General features: G+C 40.3%; 1 protein-coding gene across 13 annotated transcripts in view; it reads left to right on the plus strand.

Annotated features, from left to right (window-relative positions):
* sei (potassium voltage-gated channel seizure) overlaps positions 1-17,962 on the plus strand; it is a 380,532-nt gene that overhangs the window by 186,725 nt on the left and 175,845 nt on the right. The window contains exon 2 of one of the 13 annotated variants that reach the window (XM_072300964.1): positions 8,403-8,988. The exons of 10 other annotated variants lie outside the window; for them this stretch is intronic. In XM_072300964.1, the coding sequence (XP_072157065.1) occupies positions 8,656-8,988 (333 nt within the window). In that variant the 5' untranslated portion in view covers positions 8,403-8,655. The remainder of the gene's footprint in view (positions 1-8,402; positions 8,989-17,962) is intronic. 2 more of the 13 variants (XM_072300963.1, XM_019055556.2) reach the window with 2 other exon arrangements.

Below are 17,962 nucleotides of genomic sequence, written 5' to 3' on the forward strand. Positions count from 1 at the left end.
CAGCTAATCTACAAGATTCAAACATCAAAACACGATTCTGCGAGCAGCGCAACTGACCTTTTTTGGCGAAATTGAGACAGCGACTTTGCCGCCTTCTTCAGTACTAAATACGCAAGCTCGTGTCTAAGGTTTTTTTCCATTTCCGCATAGGAGTGTTGTAAAGTTGTTGTAATATATAAAAAAATGACAAATTTAACCACACAATTAAATAAATGGCAAAGTTTCTTCCTTGTCTGCAAATTCGTCAGTTTGCAGTTGGGAATTTTTTTAAAAACCTTTTTTAAATCATTTACTTTATTGAGTGGCTCCTTACGGACAACTCCCGAACCAAAAGGCCGGACAAAGTACCCTGGACCTAGATGCAGAGACAAAAATCCCTTCTCCATATGAACATCGCAAGACCGACACAATAGGGACCCTGCTTCATTTCGAGGGAGAGTAAGGGTCTCCCTCGGCGGGACAACAAGGATATCTTTTTTAATCAATTTCGGCGATATTTCGTTCTGTTTTATGGAGCTTTCGCGAACCAGCTGTGGATTTGGCAGGAATTCAAGTGCCCACTCCCCCACCCCTCTGCCCCACTCGGTGTGCCCAATGGCAGTAAAAAACAAATTCCGCCCATTCAAAAACGGACCTTTCATGATCCTGACCCAGCTGGGATTTTTTGAGTGGGCATCGTATGAACCGAATGCGAGGACCCTCTTTCTGGAACGAGTGCAAGTTCAGCCCCACGTGCGCATCTCATTCCGGCTGTAGTTTATGTAAAGTCGTTTCAACGCAATCTGTCCATCTAAAATAAAGCATATTCATATGTATTAGGATCCGTGGTGTTATTTCACAAAAACTTCGAGCGGGAGCAAGGCCGATGCACATTTTAAATATTTTGTTTTATTTATTATTTTTTTCGATCGTCTGCTGGCGGTAAGATTAGGTTGCTTATAAGTTTTGCGAGTAAATTATTTTTGATGGAGATGGAGGGGGGCATATTTCGTCAAAGGAAGGCAAAATTAGCTTTCAAGGATAAAGGCAAAGACAAATAATCTTGATATAAAGTCTTAAAAGCAAAATTAGCCTAAAAGGGAGCAATAAAAGCGAGGTAAATAGCTCAATGTCTCTTAATTTATCTCCTAATTGAAATATTTTAGAGAAAGAATTTCAAGTAATTCTAAGAAATGAGAACGGATTTTGTCTACGAAAGAAGAATACCACTTAATGCCGCGATAGATTATTGTATCGAACACTTAATTTTCTGGAGAACGATCTAATTGTAATTTTTTAAAATTTAGGAATTAATTTTGCCAGTTTTGATTGTTTTTTTTTTTTTTTTCTTTTGCGAATGCTGCTCCAAATTCAGGCCTGGCGCAAACAATTCGATGGCCTAAGCGCGAAACTACATATTTTTGTTTTTAGATGTTACAGACTCTCTGTCATACTTTATTATTTCTTTGAAAAACTACACTGGAAAAAAGAATCTTAAATTTGCCGCCAAGAAGTATTTCTTCTTAAATCAAGAATTTTGCTGGTTAATATAAGCTACTGTTTTGCTTAACCCAAGCATTATTTTTCTTGAATCAAGAAAAAGTCAGCTTAAAGCAAGATAAAGAAAATTCTTGGCGGCAAATTCAAGAATTATCATGCTTGATCCAAGCTACTTTTTTTTTCAGTGTGGTTATGTAATTACTTACAAAATCCCTTGATTTTTTTTCTGGGTGAGCAGAATACTCTATAAAAATTTCAAGGTATTTTAGCTTGTTTCTCTTCGAAAAAATAAAATAGGAGCGGAAATTTTGAAACCTCGCGATGAAGAAACATGATTCCACCGTTCGGTCATCAAATGATCCCCCTTTTCCCGAATTTTACGAAGTTTCCTAATGTTTGATCCTATCGATGCAACACATCAAAAGCCCGTTGGAGTATGACCGGACTTTAAATGACAGAGCTGACAGCTCTCTTGGGACTAACTGATGTATTCATGACGTCAATTGGTCCCAGTATGGGTTTCGATCTTTCGATAAAAAATAATTCATTCTAGCTCGAAGCATCGGGTGAGGTTATGACATCGTTGAAATAGAATTTGAAACTGCTGAAACCAATGACGTCGATATTATCAACGAGTGTCAAATGCTTTTTGGCAGCTTTATCTATTTTCTTTTCTTTTTTTTTTTTTTTTTTTTTTTTGAATTCTCAAGGAAGATCCTTCCGATTTCCTCGCTCGGTCTGATTCCATCCTTTTATTCTTTCGATTCTCGACGGTGTTTCTCGCTTCTGAAAAATGCCATCTCTTGTCTGTCTTTTCCAATTAAAAGCAGAGCTCCTCTATTAAAAAAAAACAGAGGTTCAGGAAGACCCGCTTTATCTCCCCTTCGCACTGATAGTCCTCAAGTTGATTTTTACGTAAAGTTATTTTCTGACAGCCTTGACAAGCTCAAGCCATTTTAGGGCAGGCGCCTCTAAAGGGAGACTGCTGTGAAATGTGGGTCATTACTTTTGCTCCGTCTTTTACTCCTACGCGTTGATATACGTTATTGATCTTATTTTATGAAGGCACCAAAACTTCCTGAATTATCACCAGACGAAGAATGAAATTAAGCCCTGCAGTCCATGTTTTCTCATCGAAATTCACGCTTAGCCCGCCGAAAATTTTGAAACTCCCCAAAATTTATCCTGAATGAGAGATAAATGGACGCATTTAAATCAAAAGGAACCATATCCATAGTGACTTGAGCTTTGTCATGCATTTGTTCTAATGGATCTCAGGGTTCTTGTCAAAATGGATATAGTTTATTTTGATTTTAATTTGTCAATTGTTCGTAGCTTACATTATAAACAAATTCAAACTTTCTACTTTCTGTCCGAGGAATTTAATGAGCACAAGCCTTATCTGCGGGTTGATTATTGAAATCTATGGACAAAGCAATAGACAAAGAAGACATAGGAAGTATGGAGCGATTCTATCGATTGAAATGAGTGGTTCCTATTGGCTAAGGGAGAAAATGATGGACTAACTATAATGTCTTTCGTGGGTTACTGTTAGTTAGTCTATCACCCACCTCCTCCGTCCATTGCAACTACCCGCTTTCAACAAAGAGGATCTCTCCATATCCCTTCTGTCCTCTTTATCAGTAGATATATCAATCAATTTCAATAATCGGCCCGGAGACATTGAAATCAATCCATACTTTTAGAGAGCTTGACTTCCTACACATAATCCACTTCTTCTAATAGAGTGTGCCTTTATTCTTGTTATAGAAAGAAGTCAGCACACAGGAAAATTTTTCCGTCAAAGAATACACGGATTTTAGTTAAGAACACGATTTTTTGGTGACACAAAAGTACACAGTTCAATTTTATAACACTCAAACAACCACATACTAACGCCAAGCAATGTCAAATATACAATGCACCGTTTAACCGTGCCACCAAATGCTTCGTTGAGCTCAGATTATTTCTTTTCTCGGAGGGTTGTATCACCAGAGGGTTTCATTTTATCCGCAAGCAATGAGATTATAAGGTTCCCCGAAAACGGGTATAAAAAGCCCTTATTTGGGACCTTCTTTTTGAAGAGTGCTCTTTGTGTAGGTTTAAAAATCAATTTGGAGTATGCCGCTGGCTACTCTCTGTCCAAAATGGGTTTTAATTCGGTCCCCTAGGCTCGAACTTTTAATTGAAAAAAGTTTACTCGGATCTGTGAATCCAATGAAGAATTAAAACTTTCGGCTCCTTGAAATCTTTCGAGCCTCGTATGCCGCGCTGCCCGACGTTAAAACCATGGCTTTTCTCCAGTTTGCGCGCTGACTTTAGGTGTTGGAGGGAAAAATGGGGAGCGGACATAACTCTCAGAGACAGCGCCTCTCGCATGACCGGACCGACGTAGTTTTTGGCTCACAGGGTTGCAACTTTGCTACGATTCTAATAATCCTTGACTTTTCCCATAGACTTTCTAGGTTGAAACGTACCTGTTCAATATTTATCTGATTGGTGATGCCATAAAATTATACAGAGCTCGGAACTTTAATCTCTGCCAAGGAACTGTCGTAAACAGATCGCGTTTTTTTTGAATTTTTCACTGGGATCGCGTTTCTGTGACCCTTTCGCGCAGTTTCTCTAGTCTCGTTAAAACATTTCTGGTCACGTGCACCAAAGTTGTTTTAATTTTTCCTGATTTATCAAAAATATACCCACCTACAGTCTATCCGTCTGTTGATTAAAATGCTTTAAGTTTGCCTTGACTCTCCCCGGCCTTATAAACGTTCCTGATTACGAATGTTTTCATTCCCTGATATGAATGGCTTAAGCACCATAAAAGCTTCAATTACTAAAGTTCTATAATGTGCGAATTATATCATTCACACATTATTACACTCTTTTATAGTTTCGTATCAGTTTCTTAGCATGGACCACTAATTGAGGTCCCAACTAGAAAAAATCGTCACAAGTTCTCTCTTCAAAATTTTACGTAACTAACAATTTATCAACGAAAGCTCAGAAATTAACTCGTGGACTATATATTAACAGGTATTTTTCACTTACGATCGGAAAGAAGTCATGGTATAAACACTTATATGTTGTCGAGGAGCCGATTTTTCAGACTTTCCGTCGTATGACTTGTTTTCCTCCAGAAATTTTGAAGAAGGGACATGTTTTATTTAATTCATACCTTGTCTAGAAATAGAGGGCCATTTTCCCGTGAAAGACGGCCCCTTTTCCTGTGGAAAATCGCAAATATTGGTTAGCTACCATCATGGTGGGTCATCCTCTTAACGTTAGTTCAATATTGACATAATATCAATGAAATGAATTTAATATTTTGCGAATATGCTCCTCCTAGCTGGAAATGAGAGAACTTGAGACTTCTTCTCTCGCCGAGGACCAAAAAAGACCATCGAATATTTGACACCGGTTTGGCAATGGCGGGCTCAGCGCAAACCTTCCGACTTACTTAGGTAATTCCAGGTCTAAGTTCGTGCAATGTCTACTCTTCGACGGCCCATTCAAGAATTATGGCGGGGCCCTTAATTGCTAGTCATGCAATCGCTAGATTACCGAGTGCCTCATGCCATCAACACTGCACCCTTTTCCCGGTGCGAGCTCTCGAGAGCCGTCTCAATCATCGCGATGAAAAATCAGGCTCATGAATGTGACTATCCACCGAGAAAGTGACCCAGTCCAAAATAACTGGAACTTGAGTTATCGGTATCGGAGCATAGGAGAGTGTTCAACAAACGTGTTGGGACAAGAAAATACCTTGAAATCTCAAATCAAACCGGATTTATTGATGTTTGAATCGAAGTGATTTTTTCGAGAAGGTCCTATTCTAAAAAAAATGCAGGAGACAAGAATACTGCACAGTGAGCTCATTATTGAAATTGATAGACACAGCGATAGACAAAACAAACAAATGTAAAATGGAGCGAGCCTATTGGTAAAAGCGGGTGGTTGCAATGGACAAGAATGGTAAATGATAGACATACCAACACTAGAATATGGATAATCAAACAGAACAAATCGTGTTCAATCTGCCGAGTGGGCGTGATTCCTTTTTCTTCATTCTTCAGTATGTTTTTTTCGTTTTTTTCTTTTTTTTTTTTTTTTTTTTTCACTTTATGGCAAAACTTTTTTCTAACATACAATTACGTATATAACAACTCGTTTATATTCTTTTCCCTAAGTTTCTTTCAGTGGCGTGGCGTGCTTTGCGATGTATGCGATTGATCTGCCATTTGAACCCATGGAAAAAATCGATAGACAGGGTGTTCGCAACGAACACCTTGATAATCGATTCTTCAGCGCAGCTTCAAATGGGGAATTATCGATAATCGATCACTCGCGCCTCGCCACTGTCTTCTTCGTCTAGAGTTTTGCTTATCAATTTCAATAATCCAGTCCGCAGGAAGCGGAAAAGGATTACTTTTCCGTCAAAAACCCAATTTCGAATCAAAATTCGACTCGGCATGCACCTTTTCGAAAAACAATTATAAGCTCTCCGATTATATGGAGTAAAAGACAAGCGGAAAGTTCTGGTAGTAGGTAAAAGATAAGCTCTCAGCGGATCGTGGTTTCTGACGTAAAAAGTTTTATACAAGCCTTTTTTACATCGTATTTTGGAGATCAATACTAGGCTGTCGTGCAAGAAGCCCTCGTTGCTTGTTCGATTTAGGTATGAACTTGAGTGCACAATTGCGCATTGTGTTTTCAAATAAAGGACCGTTGCCTAAAAGCTGCAAAGCTAAGTGGACCGCGTTAAACAGAAAGGAACCAAGCCACTTCAGCTATAGCCAAATTTTTTTGGCACTTTAATTTTTTACATCAAAACGGGTGTGCGGATTTTTTGCAAATTTCAGTGAATTGTTTGCGTGGTACGAAGTAAATTCCTTAAAATTTACAAAAGTATCTATACAAAGGCTCCCTTGGAAAAAATTAATTTGCCCAGTTAAATGCTGATGTGACTTGATTCCTTTCTGCTAGACGCGGTCCAAGTAGTCACTGCTGATGAGTTGTAAAAGGACGTATGTATGCTAAAAGGAACTATGTGCATAGGGTTCTGACGTGGAACATAGTTCCTTTTAGCATAAATAGTCCAAGTGAGTATTGACGAACTCAAAGTGAGAAGTTTTCCGGTAGAGCACACCACGGCGGTGTTCCTGACATTTTGTACAACTGTTTAACTTGGCGTAACCTCACAAGTAGTATTTAGTTTCGTGAGCTGAATTCATAATTACTGATCTTTCCTGGGACCGCTCAGATAAACCTGGCACAAACCGCGAGGTAAGACTTTAATTGAAACTTGAGAAGTCCGGATACCGAATCCCCACAATTTCATTTTCCTCGTGTATTTGGAATGCAAGTTACACGCTCGGTTCCCGCAAACTTTCAGTATTTTAATCTGAATGATTTTTAATCTTTGGAAAGTAACTTGCTCCGCCACTGGATAGTATTTTCTTCCTATTTCTTTGTGTTGGTTTACCAGCTTATATTCCATTGGGACACATGCAGCCACCTCGCACCCTTCTTTTCTGCTTTTGTTCATAAAATAAAGGTTGCATCAATGGATGCTCCTAGCTCTCAAAGTGAAGATGCGATCTCGGAATCCGTTTCAGCAGATTATTTACCCATTTCCTTAAAACTGTATCACTACTTAGGATCTTTAGACGTAAAACTATCACCGCAAACACAAACCGAACCTAATTTGCCGAAACTTGATTGGCAAAGTGCTCGTCTCGACACTCATTAGTCATCAGTACGCAAACAATATGTTAAAAAAAGTGCTCATCAATCATCAATAGCCTGTGTCACACTATCAAAATACTCCATCAAAATGTCAAGGTTAAGTGTTGTGATTAGTCCAAGTCGTCGAATAAGCCAATCACAACACCCGACCTCGATATTTTGATGGCTAGCTTTGATAGTGTGACACAGACTATTATGCGAAAAATTGCGTCTTTTCCCAACCTAACTCGTGCCTCATCTAATAAGCGGACATGCAAGAGATACAGTATACTAAGTGAATGAGCCATCAGATCTCCAAGATCAGACACTTTTTCTTCAAATACCAGCGGCCCGTAAGTATTTTATAGGATTTATGAGCTCTGAATAGCTTACTTAGTTAATAATGATTCCATCAGATACCAATAGGCCGCTAATATTTAAGGTGATACGATGGACGCTATATTATGTGTCAGAACGACATGCGATATATCGCATCGATTAGTTCCATTTGCTCAGCGACTTGTCATTTTTCTCGAATTTTGAGATCGCAATTCTGTTTTCAAGAGACGAAAGAATTCACTCACCAATTTAGACAAACGAATTCAACTTAATAAAGGCGTGGTTTTTTTAGAGGAAAAACATCGCATTCGATATTGATATCGAAACTGCACTCGAATGCGATATTTTCCCTCTGAAGAAACCACGTCTATAATATGTTGGATTCGTTTGTCAAAATTGGTGAGTGAATTCGTTAGTCTCCTGGCAACATAATTACGATCTCAAAATTCGAGAAAAATGACGAGTAGCTGAAAAAATGGAGCCAACCGATGCGATATCGTCACTTTCCAGGCAAAGTATCACAAGCGCCATGCGATTTTTAAAAATTTCCGCCGCCATTTTATTTTTTTACAGAGAAATTGTTCTACGAAGCTGTCCGAAAATTTCACTGAATTTTCTTTGTGCTGCCGATAAAATTTAGTGAAATTTCCAAACAGATTCAACCAACAATTTCTCAGTAAAGAAATAAAATGGCGGCGGAAATTTTTAAACGTCGCATGGCGCTTGTGATACTTTGCCTGGAAGGTGACGATATATCGCATGTCGTTTTGACACAAAATATGGCGTCCATCGAATCACCTTAAAGGAAAAGTGTCTGACCTTGAAGATTTGACGGCTTGATTTGATCGTGTGACTAGCTTATGGTTACTTAGTCGGCTGTATCTCACGTGCTCAACAGAACCACTACATTCGTTTACGTTGCTACATAGTGCGGGGTCTGTAAACTATATCGTCTTGGGTGAAACCGAAGGATAAACAGGAAAAACACTTATTCGCAAATCAGATTTGAAGAAGCTATGAAGTGGTCGGAGCTAGCTCGGGATAAGTTGCTCCTCAAATATGGCTGAGTCCGGGAGGTGGATGGTTCGGTTGAAGTGATAGCGGGGGTTCATGTCCGGCGCCGGCGATGCGGGGGAAGTGACCGGTGAAGTGCGCGCCCCCGCCCCAGGCGAGGAGGAGGAGGAGCCCGCCTACGGGACGGACTCGACGGCGAGTCTGTCGCCGGACGCCTGTCCCACGCCCACGGGCGCCTGCCCCACCCCCACCCCGACGCCCGCCCGCGGCCCCCGAGGGGGGTGGGCCCCCAGCGCCAGCCCCGAGACCTCGACCGAGTCCTCGATGGGCGCCAAGGCCGACACGGAGGACGACACCGAGGCCGAGGACCTCTTCGCCGAGGCGGCCGCCGTCAAGCCGGAGGTCTCCGTTGACCTCTCCGCACAACAGGTAAGCCTCATCAGGTGGAACTATGCATCCACCGCACAAAATCTGGGATTTTGAAATTTCCACACAAAGATCGCGATTGACGTTTCCGCACAAAATATTACCCGCACAAGTTACATCTGACAACGTCACCTGTAGAAGGTGTCTTGGCCTGAGATGCACCGTGTTTGTGTCTACCTCGGATGCCCAGAATGGCGCAGGTGGGGGTTTCTCTCTAATTCTTCTAATTTTTTTTCTTTGCGTGTGGATTAAGAGAAACATGATCAATTATCTGCGCGGTGTTGCCAAATCCTGCCAAAAATAAAATTTTGCTGACTGATTTTGTTCGGAAATGTCAATCCAGGTTTTTAGGTGGAAACGTCAAGCTCGGATATTTTGTGTGGAAACGTCAACCCACCCCTCAGGTCAAGTCCCTAGAGTACACCCTTGGAGCGCGTGGAGACCAAAGCGGATCCATGGATACACGGAAAAAAATTAAATTGCGGATTTAACAATTTTGCAGTCTAAAAAAGTGGCCGACATGTTTCAATGTAGATTCTACAATTAAACATGCCAATAATTTAACCACCCTCACCCTCATGGTTAAATTAGCTTTCCACTATTGTAAAATGTACATTTGAAACATGTCCGACTTATTTTTCAACAATTTAATCGTTAAATCAGCAATGCATTCTTTCCGTGTAGTTCCACGAAAGCCATTTGGTCATTGTCGTAGTTGAAGAACGGGCAAGGGGATTTGCCCCCTCAAGTGGGCCTCCTACTCTTTTTACACTAACTTCAGAATCTACCGAAGAAATATGCTCTAAAATGTTTCTCAACGTGAATCATTCTGTTGTTTTTAATTCGCCTTCAATTTCGTTTGCAGCAATGGTTGTTACGAATATGTTGTGCGTACTAATTTCAGCGCATTACATACTTGACTCTCTGAAGGCGTTTTATGTGCGCAAGTAGCACAATCTGTCGGAGAACAAAGTAAGTAGGAATTGAACGAACCATTCAATCTGTACCTCTGGTATTCTCCAACAGGGTGCGGTACTTGCGAACATAAATCGCCTTCAAAGTGTCATGTATGTAATGAACAGAAACCAGCACGCACAACATATTCCTAACAACAATTGCTGCAAAAGTAGCTGAAGGCGAATTGAAAACATCCGCTCATTTGGCCTGTTGCAAACTTCAGCAAGGGCAAAAAGAAGAATCGTTTCTCATAGAAAATTTCTCAAAAATCACGACGAGCATGTCGGAAAGGTCTGAACTACACTCCTAACTTCACAATCTGCGTAAAACATATGCGTTTCTTAAGCTTCCCACTTCAAACACGATACTGCAGCACAGGTGAACATTTCGTGAGAGGAGGTCATTCTATCAAACCCTGGCGCACTAGGATGCTACACAATATTCAACATGGTTGACCCCAATCCACCGAAAAACACTTAACAAGACGGGATTTTCTCAACCGGCGTGTTCATATTCATATTTTCCTTGCGTTGATAGAGCCCATGGTCCTTCCTTGATTTACGCGCGGAAGCGTCAACCATGTTGAATATTGGGCCATGTTGCGCATCCTAGTGCGCAAGGGTTAGATAGAACGACTTCTAGCTGCTCTCACGCAATGTTTACATGTGCCGTAGTGTCGTTTTTGAAGCTGTAAGCTAAAAAAACGTAAGTTTCTTACGCAGATTGTGAAGTTAGGAATTCCCGATGCGCTCATCGCGATATTTGAGCCATTTGCCATGAAACTAAAGCTTTTTTTTTTTTTGCTCTCGCTGAAGTTTGTAACGGGCCCATTTGAAGTAGTATCATTTATGGCCCCTTTCACCCCCGAAAAAGTTAACTTCTCCTTTTTTACCCCTTTTTTTTCTTTTCTCTTTCCTCCTCTTACCACCGTGTTCTTCCGTAGATCCTGCTGCAACTTTGGCACCCCGACTGTAAGGACTCCCGAGATGTTTTGTTACAGTTTCAGAATTTTCTTTTGTAAAAAATAAACTTTTAATCGTGAGCTGCTGTACCAGGTGCCATCACAAAAGGGGCGCTAAAATAATAGGGATAAAATGAAGAGAATAAAGAGAAGAAGAAAAACATTGGAGAGAAAGGAGAATAAGAATGAAAAGAGCGAAAAAGATAGGAAGAAAGAGTCTATCCGGAAAGACAAACACAAATTCGCTCCATAAATTTCGACAGAGCCATAGACAATAAGTCAACTTATTAACGAATATCGTCAACACTTGAACTGCGACTTCCATTTTGCTGAGTTTGCAACAAACATACGGCGGAGCTTAAATACTTCTCCTTTCAAAAAAGAGCACGCATTTCTTGCTCCAACAGCTGCGATAAAGGCAGTTAAAAATGCGTCAACCTATTGGTAGAGTTCGTTGGTTCGCCTTCAATTTCACCGCATAGGCAACAAACGCTCCTGGAAGTGCGAATAGTTATCTATCCATACAACAACACACATTTATCTGAAGGCAAAAACCCGGCACTGCATAGGGGTGTCCTGCCGTGCTTAGGAAGAGAGCCGTATGCAACTATGCACCTCCGCACGATACCAAATTTCCGTTAAAAAGACACGAATTTTCAGGAAACCTTGAGAACATTTTCTGTCCAATTTTTCAGAGATCTTTCCTCACAATGGAATTCGAAAATTTCATGTAGGAATATACGTGATTTTTCTTAAAAATTTATATTTTTAGTGGTGATCTTTCGAAACGTGCGAATGTGCATAATACGTTTGTTCATTATTACTTCCTTATCTTGCATATTATTGTTTCCTTAGCATGGCAGTGTTTCTTCCTATTTCTGTCCTCCATCGAGAAAAAAAATTGAAGTTAATGTAACATTCGGGATGTTAAAAAACTTTGCGAAAACTTATGAAATGCTAAATTACTCGCCGCAGTAGTTAGCTTTACATCTTGGCATTGCTAAAGTAACTGCCGTAGCGGGTATAATTCAGCATTTTATAAGTTCTTGCACACTTTTTTTACATCCCGGATGTTACTTCAACTTCACTTTTTTTTTGGCGCCTATATAATGTGAAGCCTCTAATAGAGGGCATTTCGTCTGTCACCAGAACAGTGGCGTGGCGTCCTTTGCGATTTATCAATTGATCGGTCTTTTAAAACTATGGAAAAGTATCGATAAACAGGGTGTTCGCAGCGAACACCTTAATAATCGATTTTTTACCTCAGCCTCAAATAGGAAAATATCGATAGATCGCAAAGCACAACACGCCACCGCACCAGAAGTGTCGTACAGGGTCCGGCTTCGCCGCTGGACGACTGTAATTATCGCTTCGAAAACGGAACGAAATCCGGGGGAAAAGAGCGAGGTGTACAGCAAATGTTGATGTGTACGTGAAGTTGTGCAGAACATGGGTTAAGCGACGTGCGGTCTCATCAATCATAAAACAAAACCATCGAAGCTCACCACGAGTTGAAAAAGACCCACACGTTGATATTAGACAGTCAGTGGATTATGTGTTTAGTAAACACATAAAATAAGTTAACGAGTCTCGGGGAGGTCTGCTCATCGCCGGTGAACGTTTCGAACGCCAGAGAGCGTCGCGGTACAGGACGTCGCCTCGCGAGTTCCAAAGCTCTCCGCGAGATGGCGCTCACGGTTCAGTCAAAGCTCGAAATAATAAGATTGTGTGTTGAGCAGACGTTCGTCGCTGCCTTGCTGCAGCCGTTCCATCGACTTGAATGAAATATTGTTCTGCCTTCTTGGGCGCCTTCGATTTGTCATTTTTCAATAACGCCGAGCGTCTGCGTTATTTTACTTTTCTTTACACGAGGAGTTCTAGAAATACGCGCCGCCACCCACCCAGCAGACCTGTGTTGCCACCAACAGGCATCTAAGTGGGGACGTTTCTTTTCGCGCGGTTAAAATTTTTACGGTGAGATTCTGTGCTGGAGTCTACATGGGGCCCATAAAGCTAGAGTGACATCAAGGTGATTCGTCAAACACCGAGAAAAAAGTGAGGTTGATTTAAAATTCTGGGTGTAAATAAATTGTGCGAGAACTTCTAAAATGCTCCCGCTACAGCAGTTACTTTAGCAATGCCATGATGTAAAACTAACTGCTGTGACAGGTAATTCAGTCTTTCATATGTTCTCGCGCTCTTTTTTTACATCCAGAATGTCGAATCAACTTCACTTTTTTCGGTGAAATTTCTGACGCGTGATCAAACCGGTACGCGATTGCAAATTTTTAGCCACAAAGGGAAGTAGCCGTTGCATATGAGCCTGAAGAATCATTCTATGAACGAAAAAATCGGCAAAATCTAGAGAAATGAAAGCAAAATCTAATTTGGAAAAAACTTCGCATTCGATACAAAATCGATAACCTAATCACATGCCTGTTATCGTTTAACTGTACGTTTAAATCAAGTCGTTTTTATAGTTTTGTCAGAACAATTTCTCTTTATTTAATTTATTTTTTTTTTTTTTAAATGTCAGCCGCGTATCAAAACAGGGGCCAAAAATTACCTATTTTGGCAGGATGTCGAAATCACATTTTAAATTTTCAAGAACTCAAGGACTATATGAGAAATGTTAACCGCGGCAGTGTACGGGCAGCGTTGCTGTAACAGAATGCCCAGGCAACTTTATCCAACATCAACGCCAGAAATATATCTGACGTTGTTCTTGCATGTAGGATATTATGTTTCCGAAGTTACGTCGCTAATACAATGCACTACACATGCTGCTGATTACACACATTATCGTCGAACCATTATTTTTGGACAATATTGCACGGACTTTCTTCACGGGGTTTTTTCTTCATAAAATACAAGCACTCTCTTTCTGTCCAAATTTTAACCGACTACCTCCATTAAGTCTATGTAAATCTCCTTCAAAATCACACGATAGGCAATTTTATGACGGGCAAGTTAAAATAGTTATCGCTGGAAAGTTAAGGGGCCTGTTCAGGAAACGTCCGGTAAATTTCACGGCACTTTATAATTAGGAACTATAATATCAGGCTTATCTGTGAAAACACCTATCTGCATACGGAAACTAATGGCATATAAGTTGTTTCTATAATGAGCCAGAAATTTTAATTCGCAATTGCAAATGAAGTCCAATTTTGCTTAAGAGATGAGAAGCCCAGTCCTAGGATGGTGCTGAAGGAGTAAATTTATCCACAGCGTGCTAAGGAAAAGTAGCGTTTGAACATCCAAATATTTCCAAATTTTCTTCGACAAAGTATTTTGCATGCATTTATTCCAAGGGGATTTACGGGTGTTTTCTTAAATATAGAATACGAGAGTACGTAGATAGGTTTTTTTCTTTTTGCAAAAAATGATTGAGCATAGCGAAAATTTATGGCATGGTTGTATCGATCGAAGTCCGCTGAGCTGCTCTAATTCGGCGTGAATCTAGATGGCGGATCCTGGTGACCTCGTGACTCGTGAAATGACGGAAAATGAAAGGTGGAAACTGAGTCGAGACACTTTTCGGCGCTCGGCTCGGGTGTGAGGCAACTGACGCTTCTCTAATGAACAATACGTGCTCTGAAACCTGATCATATTCACGTATTCATACTGAAAGGAACTATGTGAACAGGGTTTGCTTTCAACATATACTTCCTTCTAGCATCCATTCGCTCATATCATCAGTGGGCTGATTATGTAAATTGACAGACAAAAAGATAGACAAAAAATACAAGCGGATAGGATCGCTAGATCAATTGCACCACGTTTAGCAGAAAGGTAGCAAAAAGGCAGAAAACATCGTCCGTCCGTGAGAAAATCATGAGAAGTGTTCCAAAGGACATGGCATATTTTGGACCACATTTCGCAATTTGGAACTACAATTCTTGCCTCAAAACAAAATATCTACGGTTTAAGTCTGCAACCAGGCCAAATCAACTATTGTCAAATTTAACCGGGCAATATAATTTGTTTACAAGAGAGCGTTTGATTCCTTCGAAAATGTTAAGCAATTTGCTTCGTACTATGCAAAAAATTCACTGGTATTTGCACGAAAGTACGCACAACCGTTTTCATGTTAAGTATTAAATTGCCCTTTGACAATAGCTGATGTTGCTTGGTTCCTCTCTGCCTTACGCGGTCCAATTGTTCAATTCTTTCGTCATCAGTAACCATTCAGCGAAACTGATAGTTGACCCTCGAGAGTATCTAAAATTCTATAGGTGAGATAGCAGTACAGGATCTTTAAAAGACATTGCCTCTCATCCCATTTTCGTAACTTTTCCTCATTTTCTTTGCTTCCCTCTCGCAACATTTGAGTCCGACAATCGTTGCAAACCGTTTCGACTCGGTAGGAAAAGAGAGTTTTCGTCTTACATATTACTTTGAGTGGAAATAAGCGACCTGCGCTTATGCCAAGTCAGGTCTCAAAATTTCAATTTTCCTCTCAATCGAAATGAAAAGTCAACGGAGTAATTGACTCCGGACAGAATTATTTGTGGGACACTTGCCTACTACTAACCGAACTAGTCGCCGCTTCATCGACGTAAAGACGTAAACTTGAATTTCACGTAATTCTTGGAATTTATGAAGTCATAATGGACAACATATATCATCTGAAAATGCAGTTATTCGCATGGAAAAAGCGGAAATGATTTCTGTATAACTGAAAAATAACGCTCTGTTTCGATAGGTCATAGCAATCCATCCTCATTGAATTTAAATACCACTGCTCGTGAAAGCTACTTTTGCCTACGTCGAATTATGTAGGCAAATTCATGTACACGGATCTTAAGAGGTCCCTACTTACCACTTGTGAGCTGTAGGTTTCTCGTAAGATGATCCCCTCCCCCTCCCTCTCCTGTTTGGAGTTGGAATTCGTAAGCATGCGTGAACTGCTGTTAATTGTTTTCAGTGGCGTGGTGTACTTTGCGATACATCGATCGGTCTGCCATTTAAACCAATGGAAAAGGATCGATATACAGGGTGTTCGCAACGAACACCTTAATAATCGATTCTTTACCATAGCTTCAAATGAGGAAATATCGATAATCGATCATTCACGCCTCGCTACTGATTGTTTTCTCACTCTCGATGTTATTAATGGTGCACTACAGTTCGTGACAGGCTTTCGTCCAATGTGGTAGCATTATTCGGGATTGTGGTTGGGGAGCGAACTTTAATAGGTTCAGGACGTTCTCTTCTTGATTGTAATTCTCCCATCCCTGCATTTTATCCATATCTCTTCCTCTATTCCTTTAGGTAGTTTGCTTCGCTCCTTTTCCTTCTTGAAGTTTCTGCTTGTTTGTGGTTGCCCTTCTTCTAGCCCTTATTTAAACTCCAGGCGGGTGTCTCATCTTGAAAATTTGCTTTCCTGGACACTTGAAATCTCTGGCAGGCGTCGGGTCTATGCAAGATTGTGATAAGTCATGTAAAACTGCATGGAAAAGAGGGGTTGCACATTGTAGACATTATGTGCAAGGTGTAAAGTACCGCAAAATATCTTTTCTCGATTAATTTTCAAGGAAAACACCTTCAAAACGTTTAAAATATCTGAAATCTACTTCTTTGTAAAAAAACTTGACTTGAATTGGTCGCCAAGATTTCCTCTCGAATCAATAGAGAATTCCTGGAATCAAGGAGATGTCTGCCCTTTTCTAAATTTTTTATGAACATTTTTTCTGCTTGATTCAAGAGAGATTTTGTCGTAGCTTCAAAGTCAACTCCATATTTTTCAGTGTTGAAAAAGAGGAATTATTGTATAATTTCTGACTCTTTCCAGCTATTGATTCAGTAAAACCCTCTCAAGAGGATCTCGCACCACTGTTCTGCGAATAGACCACCTGATGAGGTGCAAATTTAAGCACTGTGATGTAGGTTTTTTTTATCAAACTTTCAAGTAGAGCACATTTTAGACTACGAAAATCACTTAAAGCAATTCCTCTCAAAGAAATTAACGTTTTTCGATGTGGAAAATCAAAGTTCCCGCTCAAAGAAAAAACAAAAATCCACTTGATATAAATCGTCCACGAAATGTTACCGTGACAGTCTTCGCAAACATAAACATACGCCAACCTCATTATCGCCCCTCCGGCTCAGCTACATTGCAAATACTTCAACCAACACAGAATGCAGTGGTGAGGCGCGAATGGTCGATTTTCGATATTTCTCTATTTGAAACTACGGTAAAGAATCGATTATAAGGTGTTCGGTGGGAACACCCCGTTCATCAATCCTTTTCCATGGGTTTAGAAGGCAGGTCAATCGGTAAATTGCAAAGCGCGCCACGCCGCACGGTGGATCGAGTCAATGGTAGAGGTCGGTCATGGGCCAAAAAAAAAGTCGGATATTAAATATTTTTTCTTGGTTTTCTAGTAGTTAAGCTTCCAAAATGAATGTATCCATAGTTTAAGGGTCTTTGAATCCTTCCGCTTTGACATGCGGGTTGCCTAAAGCTGGCATTGCAGGTGGTATCAAATTTGCCATCTGATTCTCAAGGTTTTATTTCGCTTTTGCATGAGTTCTGTGGCGGATGAATCAAAATTTCAATTAAACATGCTTATTCTCCTCCTTTTAAGGAGCATTTTGGTATATCATTAATGTGCATTGGCATATTTTTAGGAGGACCAAAACCACCTCCAAAACTTGCGCTTTAAAAAAACGCCCAAAAAAATGTTTAGATAGCTCGATAAAAAAATGTCCACAAGTGTCCGCAAAATCCTTTGTTGGGTTGCTTCTAGTACACTATCAGGAATGATATTATGTAATAATTAGCCGCTAATATCCGCTAATCTGCGAAAACGGTCCATTTGAATGATAGGAAGTCGCGCCTGCTGGGAACCGATCTTGCTCTAATGTCATCAATAAAATCGTGCATCACACGATATCCTTCAATCTCGGTAATTTTTCTACTGATTACTGATTTTGGCTGATTTGTTGATATTTTTGGACGAGACATTAACCTCCTGTTAGTCTATGAAGCTAACTTGATCAGTGTTATACAGTGCGATAAAGTTTAAGGTGTATGTTTTGCGCACTGTATATTTC

Source organism: Bemisia tabaci, chromosome 5 (assembly GCF_918797505.1).
Source record: "Bemisia tabaci chromosome 5, PGI_BMITA_v3".
Taxonomy (NCBI): Eukaryota; Metazoa; Arthropoda; class Insecta; order Hemiptera; family Aleyrodidae; genus Bemisia; species Bemisia tabaci.